General features: G+C 35.0%; 1 protein-coding gene across 1 annotated transcript in view; it reads right to left on the bottom strand.

The window, feature by feature from the left end:
* Positions 1 to 18,337, bottom strand: part of TRIM14 (tripartite motif containing 14) — a 49,840-nt gene that overhangs the window by 3,275 nt on the left and 28,228 nt on the right. Inside the window, exons 3-5 of the mRNA XM_044658251.1 lie at positions 16,326 to 16,559; positions 5,366 to 5,528; positions 3,943 to 4,035 (exon numbers count right to left, since the gene is read on the bottom strand). Of these exons, the coding sequence (XP_044514186.1) occupies positions 3,943 to 4,035; positions 5,366 to 5,528; positions 16,326 to 16,559 (490 nt within the window). The remainder of the gene's footprint in view (positions 1 to 3,942; positions 4,036 to 5,365; positions 5,529 to 16,325; positions 16,560 to 18,337) is intronic.

Below are 18,337 nucleotides of genomic sequence, written 5' to 3'. Positions count from 1 at the left end.
ACAGCTAGGAAGTGTCTGATCTCAAATTTGAACCCAGGACCTCTTGTCTCTAGACCTGGTTTTCAATCCATTGAGCCACCACCTTGTGCCCCAGCACTTTTTTTTTTAAAAAAACTACATCTATATAATACATGTATATAACCCAGATCAAACTGCTTATCATCTCCAGGAGCAGGGAGGAAAGAGAGGCAATTTGGATCCTATAATTTCAGAAAATGTATATTGAAAATTGTTATCACATTTAATTGTGAAAATAAGATATCTTTGAATAAAAAAAAGAACTAGGTCTGTATTTCATTGGTAGAGCAAACTCCTAATAAAGAAATTCCTCCCGAGTTTGGATGGCCATCTACTTTGCAATTTTTAGTCATGTTGAATTTCCTGGAGCACTAAGAGATTAAGGAATTTGCTTAGAATCACACAGTTAATATGTGAACTTAAATCTTCACAACTCTGGCACTGACTCTCTAACCACTCCACAATACTGCCTCTAATACTGTCCTTTTATGGTTGTTTTATGTTTTATGTTTTATGGTTGTCTCTTGGTGGCAATGTAAGACAGAATCTTGAGCTGAATAAGCCATGAATCTGACTCAGTGTGACATTTTAAAGTTCTTAAAATATTAATCTGGATATGTATACCCTTTTAGCAATTTTTCATACTTTTAAAAAGTAATTCAAAACATTCTTTTTCTGTCAGAACTATGAAGATATAACTTCTTTCCCTGTGTCACTCATGAACTCTTCCCTTTGACTCCCTCCCACTCAGGAAAGACAACATTAGTTCATAGAATGAGCTCCTCCTGCTTATCTTCCTTCTCCTCTTGACTTCATCACACTCTGTAGATTTGTTATTTAGTCATTCAATCTGTCCAACTCTTTGTGACCCCCATGGATGCCAGAGTCCTCTATCCTCCATTATCTCTCAAAGTCTGTCCAAGCTCTTGTTCATTGCTTCCACGATAGTATTTTATCCATCTCATCTTCTGCCGTACCCTTTTCCTCTGTAGGTTTTCAGATACTTTTATTTGAAAGGCCTTCAGAAACTTATAATGATAAACCAGAGCGCAAAAGAAATTATATTTAGATTCACTCCCACTAATGCCAACCCAAAGGGTACAGCATAATGTTATAAAAAATAATAGTAGGGACTCTTCTTGATAGGGATATTGGTTAGGGAAGCTGTGCCTTTTGTATTCCCCCAGGTAGCTGGTGGCTGGGAACACCCACTCAGTCACCTTAGTTTGATGGTATAAGTCCCTTTCTAAATATAACAGTGCCCAGGCAGGACCCTTAATGGTCAGGGAGATGGGTAACCCTTTCAGGTCCCACCTGGGGTTGGATTGATTATTAATACTGGGCTCTATTAGCCTTGGATAATGTTTTCATCTGACTGTGTTGCTCCTTCCTCAAGGGTCATGATTCAATGACACTCAGGAAGGTACTTAAATAAACTTTATCTATAGATGTTAAATAGGGAAAGGAACAATCAGGAATGGATTGGGGATAGAAGACCCTGCCACTATAGCTATGATCAATAATCCCTCAGGACTGTAGACTGTTGTTTCAGTCAGCTGGAGCTTGTGATTTCCTACTCCTCTGGTTCAACTTGGCCACTGCCAAACCAGGGAGAGCAAACTGCTCAGTTGGTACAGATATTGATTTCTCTCAGCTTCCCTGTTCTCAGTTTGTGATGTCAGCCTGCACAGCCTTTAGGAAGTAACTACCCTTCACCTCCCTCTGCTTCTTCTCCTTCCTTCCTCCCATTTACCACCCCGGCCCAGATACCTAAATATCTAATGATGATCAAATGCCTAAATATCTAGGGAGATTCAAAGAGGATCATGGTCAAAGCTCAAAGCCCTAAAACTTCTAGGACCAAAGTCCAAAGACCTCTCCCCCAGGACCAAAGACCAAAGACCTCTCCCAGATGGCTGTGAGGGCTCTTTCTCTCCCTAGGCCAACTGACTTTCCCCTCTCCTAACCACCTCTGCGAACATTCCGAGGTCTCCAACTGTCTTCCCTTGACAATCAAGGTGAGACAAACCAACTCTCAGAGCTTGAATATAACAATAATAGCATGGTGGAAAGAATACTGGAATGTGAATTTGGACAACTGAATTTTAGTCAGTTTTGCAGTTTGCTTATATAGGGTGATCTCTGTCAAGTTATCAATCTACATCTGAATTTTCTCATCAAGTAGACTAGCTCTCTAAGGTCTTTTATCTCTTTAATATACTATCATTCTCTCCAGCATCCACATTTAGGCCTTTGTTCCCTTGACTCCTATCCTGCTTCAAACTAGGCAGAAATATTAAAAACTGGGCTAATCTATTCTTTATTATCATCATTTTATCGTATATACCAGAGTAATTACTAAGGATCAGTTTATCTATTTGCCATGATGTCTTTGGAAAGATTTAGAGGTTTTTTTTGGGGGGGGTCATGATTTGTATCTATGTTCCTATGTACACTTTTTTTTGGGTGAATCTAGCCAATAATTTTATCAGTGGATGAAATTTCCCCATGAAAAACCCCTCTCTAGTAAACACAGAAGAAAAACAACTGCTTGGTTACATGGTTTGATGGGGATATGATTGGGGATGTAGACTCTAAAACGATCACCCTAGTGCAAATATCAATAATATGGAAATAGGTCTTGATCAATGACACATTTAAAAACCAGTGGAATTGCGAGTTGGCTATGGGAGAGGGGTGGGAGGAGGGGAGGAAAAGAACATGAATCCTGGAACCATAGAAAAATATTCTAAATTAATTAATTAAATAAAATTTTAAAAATTAAAAAAAAAAGCCCTCTCTAGTAATGGCAGGATTCTTTTTACTTTTTCTCATTATTATTATTAGACCTGGACTTTTGATTTCGTTAGTTCATAGACCTCCTGGTGGAGAAACTCCCTCTACCAATGTTCATCAATTGTTATGCAGTTTTCAGCGCTAAGAAATTAAAGTGATTTGTCAGTCAGAGGACATCCTAACTCCAAGACTGGCCCTTTATCCATTATCATGTGCTGCTTCTATGTAGTATAGGTACACGAAAGGAAGGATTTTGATTGTTGCCAGATCTCCATGGATGGCTGAGGCTTTGCAACACAAGGATGGAGTCATCAAGTCTTTTAAGCAATCACCTTGATAGGTACTTAGAAGGGATAAAGGAAATTGTTGCTTTTGTTGTTCAGTCATGTCTGACTCTTTGTGTCTGATACTCATTTGAAAACCTTTAGTAATATTTGCTGCTTCTCTGTCATTCCTCATTGCCTTTCTTTTTCATCTTGTCTTTTCTTTTCCGACCTAAACCGGGGGTGGGGGGATGTCTTGATGTCTACCAAAATGGTTTGGTTATCTCATGTGGAATATTTTCTTTCTTTGTTCCTTCCTTCTTTCTGAACCCTTACTTTCTGTCATAGAATCAATACGAAGTACTAAGTTTTGATTCTAAGGCAGAAAAGTGGTAAGGGCTAGGCAATTGGGGTTAAGTGACTTGCTCAGGATTACACAGCTAGAAAGTATCTGAGACCAGATTTGAACCCAAGTCCTCCCAACTCCATGATTGGTGCTCTATCCATTGTGCTACATAACTGCTCCTTCATGTGGGATTCTTTTCTAATTCATGCTATTCCCATTCTCTGTTTATAAAATTGATTTTTAGAGCCTAGGAGCCAGGAATTTTCATTTATTAAGACTTAAAAAATCCTTTGGGGCAAAGATGTTATGGTCCAATGTCATTTGACTTTCTATGACCACTATTGATATGTAATGCTTTAAAATGCAACTGAAATGCTTTGTTTTGACAGGGAAAACATTAAAACAAGATAAAAGGCTGTTTTATCTCAATTCGTATATAAAAATATAAATGTCATAGATTTATGCCCCAAATCTACAGAACCATGCTATTTTATATTCCTTTATATACTGCTACCTTACATTTTAAGAAGAGGGACCGCTCAGGTGTGGATACCGTTTTCAGCAATTTAGCAGATTTTGACTTGGAAGATTCAGAAGGTTGGCTGCAGATATCTAGAAGAAATTGCAAGAGACTTTTGCTATGTACCTTGAAAAACAACTCACCTGATCCAGGTTGTATGCCTTTATTTTTGCTTATTCATTGTTTCAGTTGTTCTTTTCTTTTTTCTGTAAGGCACTCTTCCCTATGAGGATTTATTTCCTTTCTCTTCTGGCTTTCTTCTTGTTACTTTTTTATTTTGTTCTCAAACTATTTCAAACAAACCAGAGAAGAATCCAATCCCTAGTATACCAGATCCTTGTCCACTACTGGTGTTTCATAGGTCTATGAACACCAGAAGAATGAAAATGCTTTGAAGGCAATTGTTTTTTCATTTTTGTCTGTATATCCCTGGTGTCACTTAATGCTTGCCAAATTGAATTAAAAAATTTAAAGTAGAGAGACCCAGAGAATGAACTATACCAGTGGTTCCCAAACATTTTTGGCCTACCGCCCCCTTTCCAGAAAAATATTACTTAGCCACCTGGAAATTAATTTTGAAAAAAAATGTTAATAGCAATTAATAGGAAAGATAAATGTACCTGTGGCCATCACCGCCATTCTGTATCTCTGCAGCACCCACCAGGGGGTGGTGGCGCCCACTTTGGGAATCACTAAACTATTCTCTTAGTTCCATTATCTCAACATTTCTACTTATGAAGTATTAATGTCAGTAATTTTTCTCTTTTGTATGTCTAAATAAATGTTAACAGAGTGAATGAATAACTGAGGAAGAAAAACAGAGAAAATAATATGAATAGGGGCAAAGAGGATGGTAACCAGAATAGTTGGGCTAGAATAGAGGATTTCATTAGAGGAATAAGAGTCTAGAAAAAAGACAGTTTGGGCCCAGATTATGAAGGGCCTTGAATGCAAAGTTAAGGGATAAAGTAACTTTATCTTGTAAGCCTTTGGAACCACTGACCTTTAGTGTGAACAGAAAAATGTCATGATGGAAAGCATTGCAGGAAGGTTAAATCATGTAAACTTCAAAATTAATATCCAAAATACCTAAAGTATTATATTTAATAAGATTTATTAAATTTAACTTAATGTAAAAGGGAAACTAAAAAGCTAGAGTCAAGAAGGAGCTCACCCAAGCCATGCACGTGGAAGAGAGAGTGAGGGAGGAGTTACAGAAATATATAAACAATAACGTAAAGACGCAGGTAAATGAAAAGGGAAAAGGAATTTTGTGATGAGGAAAGAATTCTGGGAGATGGAGTCAAAGGATTCAAGATTTTTTCTAAACTATACAATCAGCAGCAAGACCCGGTGTAAGTCAGAAAGTCAAAGCATCCTGGACTGCCTACAAAGAAGCTGGGCTAAAGAAAAATGATTTACCTTCCTTAAGGCGAACTTCCAATGGCACCTGCAGAGTAGTACAAACATCTTTTGCTAAGTTCCTATAATAGTTTTTCTCATGCTCGAACGTGACAGGTACTGGATGGCATAATTCTGCAGGGCTCATTTGGCGCATCATTTCCTTTTCTGATACAGTGTAATCCTAAAGATAACAAAATTGATTTTATGTTTGGTCAGAAGAAATCTGGGAAAGATGAAAAGAATATCACTGCCTTTTTTTAATGCCTATTTATTAACAAAACTCAAAAGCCCATTCCCTCCATTGACTTTTGTGTTAGCTTGGATTCTCTCCCCTGAAAGTCCTACTTTGGTGCCTCATTGTGGTGTGAAAGTGACCTGATACTCTGAAAAGCTATTCTGGGAGAGTATAAGCTTTGACAAGTCCTTCTAAGATATAAAGGCTTCGAGAAGGAGTCCGGAATGTCTGTCATTCAAACTGCAATCTAGCTAAGTGTGATGAGGATCATTAATCTGTCAATCAACAGGCATTTATTAAGAGCTTCCCCTTCACCCAGCACTATACTGAATATTGGAGATACAAAGCAAAAGCAAAAATTATCTCTTCCCTTAGGGAGCTTAAATTCTAATGGGGGAGACAACTTATATAAATCAAACCGTATAAAAGAAATAGAAGACGAGAGTTGCCAACCTCAGAGGGGTTGGCACTACCAGTGAGGGGTAAGGGGAGGAGAAGGGATTAGGAAAGACCTCCTAGAAAAAGTGGTGCTAGAACTTGATCTTTCTATTGTTTAATTATTATTCCAAATGTTTATAAATCCAACAAAACAAGTATTTCCATATATAAAGAAAAAGAAGATATTACACAAATGAAACCACAGATCTTCTATCTGTTTAATTTACTTTCTTTCATATCTACATAGCATTTCTCATCTCCTTGTGTCTCAACCCCTTCCTCCACTCCCCACATTACATAGGATATTGTCATGGAGACCAATATGTTCATATAAAGTCATATTTTCTGGAGATAACATTCTCAGTTTATCCTTCTAGTATTAGTTCTGTGACTGTGTATAATGTTCTTTGGCTTCTACTTGTTTCACTGTTCATTACCTTGTATATTTCTTTCCAGGGTTTTTTTCCCCAAAATCCCTACCTTCCATCTTGGAATCAGCTGTGTATTCGTTCCAAGGCAGAAGAGTGCTAAGGGCTAAGCAATGGGGGTTAAGTGACTTGCCCAAGGACACACAGCTGGGAAGTGTCTGAGGCCAAATTTGAACCCAGGACCTCACATCTCTGGGTCTGGCTCTCAATCTCCTGAGCTACCCAGCTGCCCCCTCTTTCCAGGCTTTAAAAAAAATCAATTTTGTCATTGTTTCTTATGGTGCAATAAATAGTATTCCATCACAATCATCTACCACAATTTATTTAGCCATTCCTCAAATGATGGGCATCCCCTCAGTTTCTAATTCTTTGCCACCACAAACAGAGCTGCTATAAATATTTTGAAGCATATGGATTCTTTTACTCTTTCCCTAATCTCCTTGGGAAACAAACATAGCAATGGTATTGCTGGGTCTAAGAATATACACAATTTTATAACTCTTTGGGTAGAATTCCAAATTGCTCTCCAAAATGGTTGGATCAGTTCACAGCTCCACTAACAGTGCATTAGTGTCCCTATATTTCCACATTTCCTCCTGTCATTTTGCCTTTTATCATTTTAGCCAGCCTGGTGGGTATAAGGTGATATCTCAGAAAAGTGATCTGGAACATTTCTTCACATAACTATATATTGCTCTGTTTCTTCATAAAACTGCCAATTCATGTCTTTTGCCCATTTATTAATTGGAAGATGGCTCTTATTCTTATAAATTTGACAAAGTTCACTGTTCACTGTATATTTTAGATATGAAGTCTATATCTGATGAGCTATCTATAAATCCACCCCCCAAATTTTTTACTTTCTTTCTGATCCTGATAGCTTTTATTTTATTTGTATAAAAACTTTTCAATTTTTATTTTTTAAATTTTATTTAATATTTAAAATTTATTACATTTATTAATACAATTCCAATGTATTAAAAACTATCCATTTTACATTTCACAATGATTTCTGCCTCTTGTTGACTCATAAATTCCTCTCCTATCCATAAATTGGATAGGTAGTATGTTCCCTTTTCTTCTAATTTATTTATGGTATCTCCTTTTATGTCTAGATCATATATCCATTTTGATCTTATCTTAGTGAATAGTGTTAAGATCTTTGTCTATACCTAGTTTCAAACTAGTTTCCAGTTATTCCAACAATTTTTTCTAAACAGTGACTTGCTATCCCCAAATCCTGGATCTATGGTTTATCAAATATAAGATTATTATAATCTTTTATGGTTATTTGTTGTATATCTTTTCTGTTCCACTGGCATACCTTTCTGTTTTTTAGTTAGTACCAGATAATTTTGATAATTACTGCTTTATAATACAATTTAAAATCTTGTAGTGCTAGACTTCCTTCCTTTATATTTTTCATTAATTCTTCTGAATACTCTTGATCTTTTATTCTTTCATATGAATTTTGTTATTATTTTTTCTAACAATAATATTTTTTTTGTAATTTATTTGGGATGGCATTGAATAAGTAGATTATTTTAGGTAGGATTGCCATTTTAATTCCATTGGCTTTGCCCATCTATGAACAATGAATATTTCTCCATTTATTTTATTTGATTTTATTTGTGTAAAAAGTGTTTTATAATTATGTTCATGTAATTTCTGGGTTTGTTTTGACAGTTCTACTCCCAGATATTTTATCCTATCTGTGGTTATTTTAAATGGAGTATTTCTTTCTACTTCTTCTTGCAGGAATTTGTCAGTAATATATAAAATTGCTGATGACTTAGGTGGATTTATTTTATATCATGCTATTTTGCTAAAGTGATCTACAGTTTCAACTAACTTTTTAGTTGATTTTTCTGGGATTTTCTATATATATATAATCAGCAAACAAAGAGTGTTTTAGTACCTCTTTGCCCATTTTGATTTCTATGATTTCTTTTTCTTCTCATTGCTATTGCTAGCATTTCTAATATTATGTTAAATAACATTCGTAATAGCAGACATCCTTATTTCATTGTTGATCTTATTGAAAAGGCTTCTAGCTTTTCCTCCTTATAGATATTACTTGCTGATGATTTTAGATAGATGCTTTGTATCATTTTAAGGAAAACCCCATTTATACTTATGCTTTCCAGTGATTTTAATAGGAATGAGTGTTTTATTTTGTCAAAGGCTTTTTCTGCATCTATTGATATAATTTTATGGTTTTCGTTACTTTTGTTATTGATACTATTAATTATGTTGATAGTTTCCCTTGTATTAAACCATCCCTACATTCCTGGTATAAATCCTGTTTGGTCACATTTAGTGGCTACCTGAGTTGATCTGAGTGTTGGTCAACATTCTCCTCGGAGGGATTGTATAATTCATAGGGATTACATAATTCTCATAAAACTATAAAAATTTTTTTGAGAGAGAACATTCTAGGAAAGAGAGCTCAATAATTCTTTGAATCTAGAAGATGAATTGTTTGAAGAAGGCACCATGAAGATACCTGAAGAAACTTCCACAGCAGCAGAAGACCCAAAATGAAACATGGAGTATAATTGATTGAACTGGGGGTGGGGGGAGGTTGTAACACATTTATTTTGTATGTATACTTTTATGCCAAAGGGGACTGCTCCCTAATTGGCTTTTTGTTAGTGCACCTAGCAATCATTGGTTTTGTTCTCTTTCCCTTTTATCCCCAAATTATTGTAATTTATAAGTTGGTTATGTTTACAAGATCCATTGGGGAAGACTAGTCTTCTAAAAACTCTCAGGGGGGGGTTGTATAATTAGAATCTGTTACCCTGAAAATTATAATCCTTAGCAAAACTATGATTCCCAGCAAAACTACGATTCGCAGAACCCCACTCACTTCCTGTCATTAAGTGCCGATGTAGACAGGATATAAATTGGGTGGAAGTCTATCTCTCTTTCTCTCTTTCCTTCCTGTCTCGGCTTTTGTGGAGTGGGCTTTTTGGGCAGGAAGAAGAACTTAGTCATGTGGTTCTATTTTTTCAGATAATAAACTTTATAAAAATAATACTTGAAGTATTGGACATTAACTTAAATCTTACATTTATGGCCACAAAATGGTCACAATCTTTGGGACATATCATTGTAGATTACTAGCTAGTATTTTGTTTAGGATTTTTGCATCCACCTTCAGTAATGAGATTGGTCTACAATTTTCTTTCTGTTTTTGCTCTTCTTGGTTTAGATATCAGCATCATATTTGTTTCATAAAGGGAATTTGGTCAAAACTCCTTCTTTAGCTGTTCTTTCAAATAATTTGTTTAATTTTGGAATTAACTGGTCCGCAAAGTTTTGGTAGAATTCACTTGTAAATTCGTCTGGTCCTGATGCTTTTTTTTTAGGAAGTTCATTTATTGCTTGTTTGATTTCTTTTTCTAAAATGGATTTTTTCATGTATTCTATTTGTTTCTCTGATAGTCTATGGCAGTAAGTATTCTATTTCTCTTTCATAGTTAAATTTGTTTTCATATAGTTGAGCAAAAGAACTCTTAATTGCTTTAATTTCATCTTCATTGGTATATTCACCCTTTTCATGTTTAATGCAAGTGACTTAGTTTTCTCTTATTTTTTAAAAATTAGATTGACCAAGGCTTTATGAATTTTGTTGATTTTTTTCATAAAACCAGCTCCTAGATTTTCAAAATTAATTCAATGGTTTATTACATTCAATTTTACTGATCTCATCTTTAATTTTTAGAATTTCTAATTTGGTGCTTTGTTGGAGAATTTAAATTTGTTCTTTTTTTAACAGCTTTTAAAAATTTCATTCTCAAGTCATTCTTTTCTTTCTCTATTTTATTAATATAAGCATTTAGAGTTATACATTTTGCTCTAATTACTGCTTTTGCTGTATCCTATAAGTTTTGATATGTTGTCTCATCATTGTCATTGTCTTAAACAAAATTATTTATTGTTTCAATAATTTGTTCTTTAACCCATTCATTCTTGAGTTTAAATTAGTTAATCTCCAATTGGTTTTTACTTTTTCTTTCCACAATCCCTTATTATATAAACTTTTATTGCATGATGGTCTGAGAAAGTTGCATTTAATATTTCTGCTTTTTTACATTTAACTATGATATTTTTGTGGCCTAATATATGCTTAATTTTTTGTGAAGATACACTGTCACTGACAACAAGACATACTCTTTTCTGTTTCCATTCAGTTCTCTCCAGATATCTATCATGTCTAACTTATCTTAGATTCTATTAATTTCCTTAACTTCTTTCTTATTTATTTTTTGGTTAGATTTATCTAGTTTTGAGAGGGGAAATTAAAGTCCCCTATTATTATTGTTTTGCTATTTATTTCCATCTATAACAGATTTCCAGATATAAAAACTTAAATTTTTTCCTTTAAAAATTTGGATACTATAACATTTGGTGCATATAGATTTTAAATTGATAATGTTTTCTTGTCTAAGATACCTTTTAACATGATGTAGTCTCCTTGTTTATCTCTTTTGATTATATCTATTTTAACTTTAACTTTGTCAGAGATTATGATTGCTATCTCTGCTTTTGTTGTATCTTCTGAGGAATAATATATTCTATAAAGCTCAATCTTAAAGAAAGTCAGAAATTCTAAGACTCAGAGGTAAGGAAGGCAGTATTCCAGGCATGAGCAGAAACCAGGGCTAATTAGTATTTTTGTCATGACAACTCTCAGAGATAATTTAAATAGATTTAATAATATTATTAATAAAAATCATGCATATTATAATTATATTATACCATGTTATTATGTATAATAAATTATATATCACATCATAGCATATATTATGTTAAAATTATACAACAAAACAATACATTTATTATATTATAACATATTATTTAAATATTATGTAAATAATACTATTATAATAATTGGTTTAATAGAATTGCAAAGGAGTTACTATCTATTTCAATGAAGAGGCAATATGAGGTAGTTGATTGGATGTTTGAGTAGGAGATAGGTAATCTTAGGCTCAAATCCTACCTCTGACACTGACTATATGTAGGACAACTGACAAGTTAATTAACTTCTCTAAATCTCAGTTTTCACATATGTAAAATGGGAATAAGAAAATTTCCAGTACCTACCACACAGAGTTGCTATTAGGCTTACATGAGAGAAAACTATGTAAAATGCTTTCCTTCAAGACTATGTAAATGTCAGCTGTTGTACTGTTATTATTATTATTATTTTTAAAATTTAAAATATTTTTCCATGATTACATGATCCATGATTCCCCCCTCTTCCCTCTCTCCTCCCAGAGCTGACAAGCAACTCCACTGGGTTATACACATATCATTGTTCAAAACCTACTTCCATGTTATTCATATTTGCAGAATGATCTTTTAACATTAAAACCCTAATCATATCCCTATCGAGCCACGTGATTGATCATATGTTCTTCTGCATTTCTACTCCCACAGTTCTTCCTCTGAATGTGGATAGTGTTCTTTCTCATAAATTTCTCTGGATTGTTCTGGGTCATTGCATTGCTGGTAGTAGAGAAATCCATTAATTTGATTGTGCTATAGTGTGTCAGTCTTTGTGTACAACATTCTCCTAGTTCTCCTCCTTTTGCTCTGGAGGTCTTTCAACCTGGAGGTTGTTCTAGTTCACATGGAATTCCTCCAGTTCATTATTCCTTTCAGCACGATAATATTCCATCACCAACAGATACCACAATTTGTTCAGCCATTCCCCAATTGAAGGGCATTCCCTCTTTTTCCAATTTTTTGCCACCACAAAGAGCAGGGCTATAAATATTTTTGTACAAGTGTTTTTCCTTATTATCTCTTTGGAGTGCAAACCTAGTAGTGGCATGGCTAGGCCAAAGGGCAGGCAGTCTTTTAAAGTCCTTTGTGCATAGTTCCAAATCGCCCTCCAGAATGGTTGGACCAATTCACAACTCCATCAGCAGTGTATTACTGTCCCAATTTTCCCTCACCCCCCCCTCCAACATTTATCACTTTCCTGTGCTGTCATATTGGCCAGTCTGATAGGTGTGAGGTGGTACCTCAGAGTTGTTTTAATTTGCACTTCTATAATCAGGAGGGATTTAGAACACTTTTTCATGTGCTTATTGATAGTTTTGATTTCCTCATGTGAAAACTGCCTATTCATGTCCCTTGACCATTTGTTGATTGGGGAATGGCTTGATTCCTTGTAAATTTGACTTAATTTCTTATATACTGTTATTATTTAAGGAACACACACACCAAAAAAAAGCAAAAATCCTGCAGGCCTTGACTTGAAAAGATGAGTATATGCCTACAAATAATATTTAATATATTTTATGAATTATATTTTATATTTATAAATATAATTATATAATATTTATAAATATATTTGTTATAATTTATCCCTATAATTTTTATATAATAGAAGTTTATTTTTCAAAATTGTCAAGTTTTACTAAAAAAAACTAATCAGGAGCTCACATTTCTATCATACTTAAAAGTTTGTGAAACACAATTCTTATAGCAACCCTATGAGATATTGCCAGTAGTATTTTTCCCCATTTCATTGATGAGGGAACTGAGGCTTAAAGAAATGAACTGACTTGCCCAGGGTCACACAGCCAGGTCAGCATACTTGTTAACAAAGAGGACCACTGATGAACTAGAATGTATGCAGAGAGGGGGACCCAGAGTAATGAAAACCATGTCATGGCTTACATATATTAATTAAGCACTTGTAAGAGTTAATTAGTAAATTGCATTAATTAGAGAACAAGACTGTTTAGGGGTAAGGTCTCCAGCCAAGAGATGGAGGAGCAAAGCTTTCCAGGACTCTTTTAACCAACAGGAGAATTTTGAGTAGGTCAGAGAGATGGAATTCCCAGAAATCCTTAGAGGAGGCAATTGGAAAAAAACTACACTTTCTGGGTCAGACACTCAGAGAGTGGATGGTTAATTTTTCCTTTGATCATCCTTGAGGAATTTGGTGGAAATTGATTTGGGAAAACACTGTGATATTCAGAGGAGAGTTGGAGAGCAGGTCCTCTGTTGGAGAGAGTGACTGAGCTTGTTCCCTGTGACACTACAGGGGAGCAGCAGGGCCAGAAGGGGGCAGAAGAGAACAGCATCTTTGAACCTGTCAGCAGCTGAATCTCTGTGGCTGGAGAGACAGGAGTTTCATTAATCTTTGAAGAACAATATAAGGAAAGGAATTTACTTACAAAATCAAATTAGCTTAGTCTAGTAAGATAGAAATTATTTATAGGAAGTCAAGTTAGATCTGATTTCATCAGATAAGAAGAATTTATTTGTGGAAAAGATTGGGATTGGGTTTTATAGATAGATAATTTAGAATTAGGGTAAATAGTCCAATAATCAATATAATTCCTCGCTTTCTGTTTCCTTTTCCTTTCCCTTAATCTCTATAGTTAAAAAAATAGAATTTTTTAAATAACCGGTCTCCAGATAAGTTCTTCAATTGTTAATCTAGCTGAGTTCCTAAATGGACATCAATGGAATCTCCCAACAAGCAATAGTTTATCAATAACGATCAACACCTATTAATAATAGATCAATATTCCCCATAGCAATCTCCTATTCTAGATGCTAAGAATGATAAAATAATACTTTCTTTGGCCTCTAGGAGACTTCAATTTGTTGGAAAAGGGATGACAACAATATAAACACAAAATTGGAGAGAATGTTTTAATATATATGAGATCCCTCTTTACAACCCTTCATCTCTCTATCTATCTATGCATGAAATGTATGATACATAAGGAGCACTTGAGGGATCTGAGCAAGTTTAGCTAGGTGAAGAAAAAGGTCTTCAAATATCTATCTTTAACTATCTTAAAGACTGTCAGTATAGAAGAAGAATTAAGAGACATTGTGGACAAACAATGTGCAAGGTCCAGATTTGAAAAGTAAAGTGGGCTGGATTGCCTTGGGGGTACCGATGAATACTTTTAATGGTGCTAAGCTTCTCCTTGAAATAAAGTCCCATATTTTTAATATAATTCTTCTTCTGGTGATCTTATATGGCTATGAAATAATACAGTGTTCAAAATATTTAAATTGTGGGTCACCCGAAGGGTAATGAAAAAGATGATGGGTTTGAGTAGACTGTGATATATTGCTAACAAGGAGTTGTGTGGAAGAATTCATGGTGTCATTTAAGACAATCTAGCTTCTGCCAGAATATGGAATCTGAGAAAAATGGGAAGCATATGATTGAACTGAAGAAATGATTATCTTTCTTTTTTTAACATTTAATAATATTTATTTTTTAGAAAAGTTAACATAGTTACATAATTCATGCTCTAATGGCTATCTTTCTGAAAAAAATATGGTTGGAGTTCTTTGATTCAAAACTGATTTAACCCTTAAAAGGGATAAAAACTCTCCCTCTCCCACTTGTCTAGAATCTGGCATAAGTCTAGGAATGTAGAAAAGATTATATATATTTTTCTATCTTTTGCTGGGGATAAGGCACAGACCATGAAGACTTCTAATGAGGAGAAAATTATAGAGAATGTAACCTGAATAGACTAAAGTAGCAAAAAATATTTAAGAATCTGCATATCTTCTGTGTTCTCTCTTTGATTTTTCAAAGATAGGCAGAGGAAAAATGACAGCATACCTGCTTCCTCTTTACTATCTGTTTCTTCCTTTGGTCTGAAGCTGAGAAGTCTATGTAGTCTCACGTTAAATTAGTCTTGACAATTTAATTCCATTCCATTTACAGAAATGTTTGCTCATCTGCCTTGTGTCGTTAGGGTTCTTTTGTTTGTTTGTCTTTGTCTTGACTGGTGATTTTATTGTTGTTGAGAATTTTGTGAAGAAGCTCTGATTATCAATGTAGGTCAATGGGGTCATCTATTCTTCAACTGATAGTCTAATAGAGTTGTTTGGGACAATGACTAGTCTAAGGTCACATAATCAGTATATCAGAGGCATGATTTAAACCCAGGTCTTCTTGATTGTGAGGTCTTCATATCTTATGCCTCTCATCTTTAGGGTTTTGTACTGTACTCTCAATTTGAAGAAGTCTTATTGGATGGATTTATGTCATTCCATTGAACTAGAAGGTTGTCTGAAAGTTTAAGTGCTTGCTAATCATCCTTAACTATATCTTTCCAAGTCTCTTAAGAAAAATGGTTTTAATGCTTTTAGTAATTAAATACTTTTAATAATTATCCACAGTCCACTGTCCAATTAGTTTTGGAATGCCTAGCTACTTTAAAGATAAACAATGTAGAGTATATATTTATCTGTAGGGGTAGATTGAATGCTACCTTCTTACTCTGTTCTTTAAATATGCAATTTTGTGGTTTCCTAAATGTACTCTAATAGGTAAAAAGAAAGGGATGGATGGCTAGGTGGCTCAGTGGATAGAGTGTTGTCCTTAGATCCAGGAAGACTTGAGTTCAAACCCTGCCTCAGAAACCTCCTAACTGTGTGACCTTGGATTAGTAGCTTAATGTGTTGGTCACTGCAGAAGAAAATGGCAAACCACTCCAATGTTTTTTCCAAGAAAATTCACAAAGTCAAAGGTTCAGAAGGTCATGAAGAGTCTGACATGACTGAAATGACTAAACAACAAGGTAAATAGTTCTCTCTTTTTATACAGTCTAGACCAATCCAAGCTTTCTTAGCAAAAGACATTGTCCATTGTAAGTGAAGTTTTTATGTTATACCCCAAGCAATCCCATTTTCTCATTTTAGAGCAGAATTTGTCATTGACCTTGTGTGGATCAATGCATACACTGAGAAGAAAAAAACAACAAAGATATGGCTCATAAAGTGCTTTAAATGCCACATTAAATACAGACATTAATCACTGAACTAAGATTAGTAGTTGATAACTTAAGTGTCAGAAATCCCTTGTTACCTTTAGCAACTGAATAGGATCTTGCTGTTCATGTAATCTTTGGACCTTCTTGGAAAGGTTATTTATAATGTTAATTCGTTCTTGACACAATTCCACTTGTTCATCGTATGTTCTAAATGTCTTTTGGGTGTTCTTATCAATGAATTGCTTTGCAGCCATTTCCTCTTCATCAAGTAACAGCCGGAGTTCAGTAAATTTTCCTGTTAGCCAGCTTTTGGCAGCTTCAGAATGTTCCTAAAAATAAAATGATTAACATTTCTAACTGATCATCCATTTCTCAATTTGGGGATGTCTCATGTGCACACATGGTTAGCTAGCATTATGACAGGGATTAGGGTTGGGAGTGAATAAATACTTAGTTTAGGTTTGGGGGGAGGTGGATGAGTAGGATGATGAATACTTCTTTAAAACCTGGAGAATAAGAAACATTCCCTGAGCCATCCATCAAGTTCCCTTCTTAACAGAAAGCAAAGCAATTTCTTTGGTCAGAAGGGTGGTAGAGATTCGTTTCTGGAGCTCAAGGACTGTTTTTGCTTTCATTTTGTCCCCTAGCACTTAACAGAATACCTAGCATATAATAGGATTAAAAAACCCCTTACTCTCTTCTTAGAATTGATTTTAAATAATGGTTCCAAGGCAGAAGAGCAATAAGAGCAATTGGGGTTAAGTGCCTTGCCCATGGTCACCCAGCTAGGAAGTACCTGAGGTTAGATTTGAACCTAGAACATCTTATCTCCAAGTCTGATGCTCTACCCACTGAGCCAACTAACTGCCCCATTAGATTCCTTTCTCAAGGGAAACAATGTCATTAAAGAGGGCCCAGACTATTTGGAGAATTGATTTACAATCACACCCTTGAATACCACACCTGTTTTTCTTGTTGCACTAATTCTCAACTCTGAATATTTCCTATCTTCCCCTTCCTAGCCTTATTCCTAACTCTTGGACTTCCAAACCGTGCTGTCTCACCTTGGAATACCTAACCATCCCTGTTACCTTCTGAACATGGAACATTTCACTTTTTAGATCTTCCCTCTTCTCTAACTGGTGAGTGCTTTCAGCAGCCTCTATTATGTGGAGGTGTCCAGACTTGCCTTTATTCCCCTTATGGTTCTCTTCAGGAACCTTTTGCCTCCCCCTCCTCTTTTCATATGTTGTCTTCCTCCATTAGAATGTAAGTTCCTTGAGGGCAGGGACTATTTTTTCTTTTTGCTTGTATTTGTGTCTTTATTGCTTAGTAGAATTAATGACATATAGCAAGCCCTTAATAAATCCATCTATCTGTCCTTCCTTCCTTCCTTCCTTCCTTCCTTCCTTCCTTCCTTCCTTCCTTCCTTCCTTCCTTCCTTCCCTCCATTTCTTCCTTCCTTCTTTCCATTCCTTCCTTTCTTCTTGTTTTCTATAAAATATTATAATAATAGAATAAACCGTTTTCTTGTTTCCGTTTATTTAACCGTACATCAGTTCATACTAGTCTTCCCAAGTTTCTTCGAATCTATCCCTTTGGTTGTCTTATATGGTACAATAGCATTCCACTATAATCATATATTACAATTTGTCCAGCCACTACTCAATTTATGAGCACACATTTTGTTTCCAGTTCTTTGCTATAATAAAAAGTACTACTATAAAATTTTCTCATTTCTAATAATAGCTTCATTAATACTTCTTATCCCATTAAGCTAACTATAGCCTCTCTCATTGTTAAACATCTTTTAAAAGTAGCCTACATCTGGTGCCTCTGTTGCTTAGCTCCTACTTAATTTTTAACCACTTGCTTCTCCCTAAAAGCTCAATAATGATCTCCTTATTATTAAATCCATTGACAATGTCCTAGATTTTCCTTCCTGATCTTCATGCAGCACTTGACCTTCTACCCATCCCCTCTACATACTTTTCATTCCCTTGACTTCTTTAATAACATATCCTTTGTTCCTTTTATACTTCTTAACCACTTTCTCTCTCTCTCTCTCTCTCTCTCTCTCTCTCTCTCTCTCTCTCTCTCTCTCTCT

This window comes from Gracilinanus agilis, chromosome 1 (assembly GCF_016433145.1).
Source record: "Gracilinanus agilis isolate LMUSP501 chromosome 1, AgileGrace, whole genome shotgun sequence".
Taxonomy (NCBI): domain Eukaryota; kingdom Metazoa; phylum Chordata; class Mammalia; order Didelphimorphia; family Didelphidae; genus Gracilinanus; species Gracilinanus agilis.
The sequence above is the reverse complement of the archived record's forward strand: the minus strand, read 5'-3'. Positions and strand labels throughout refer to the sequence as shown.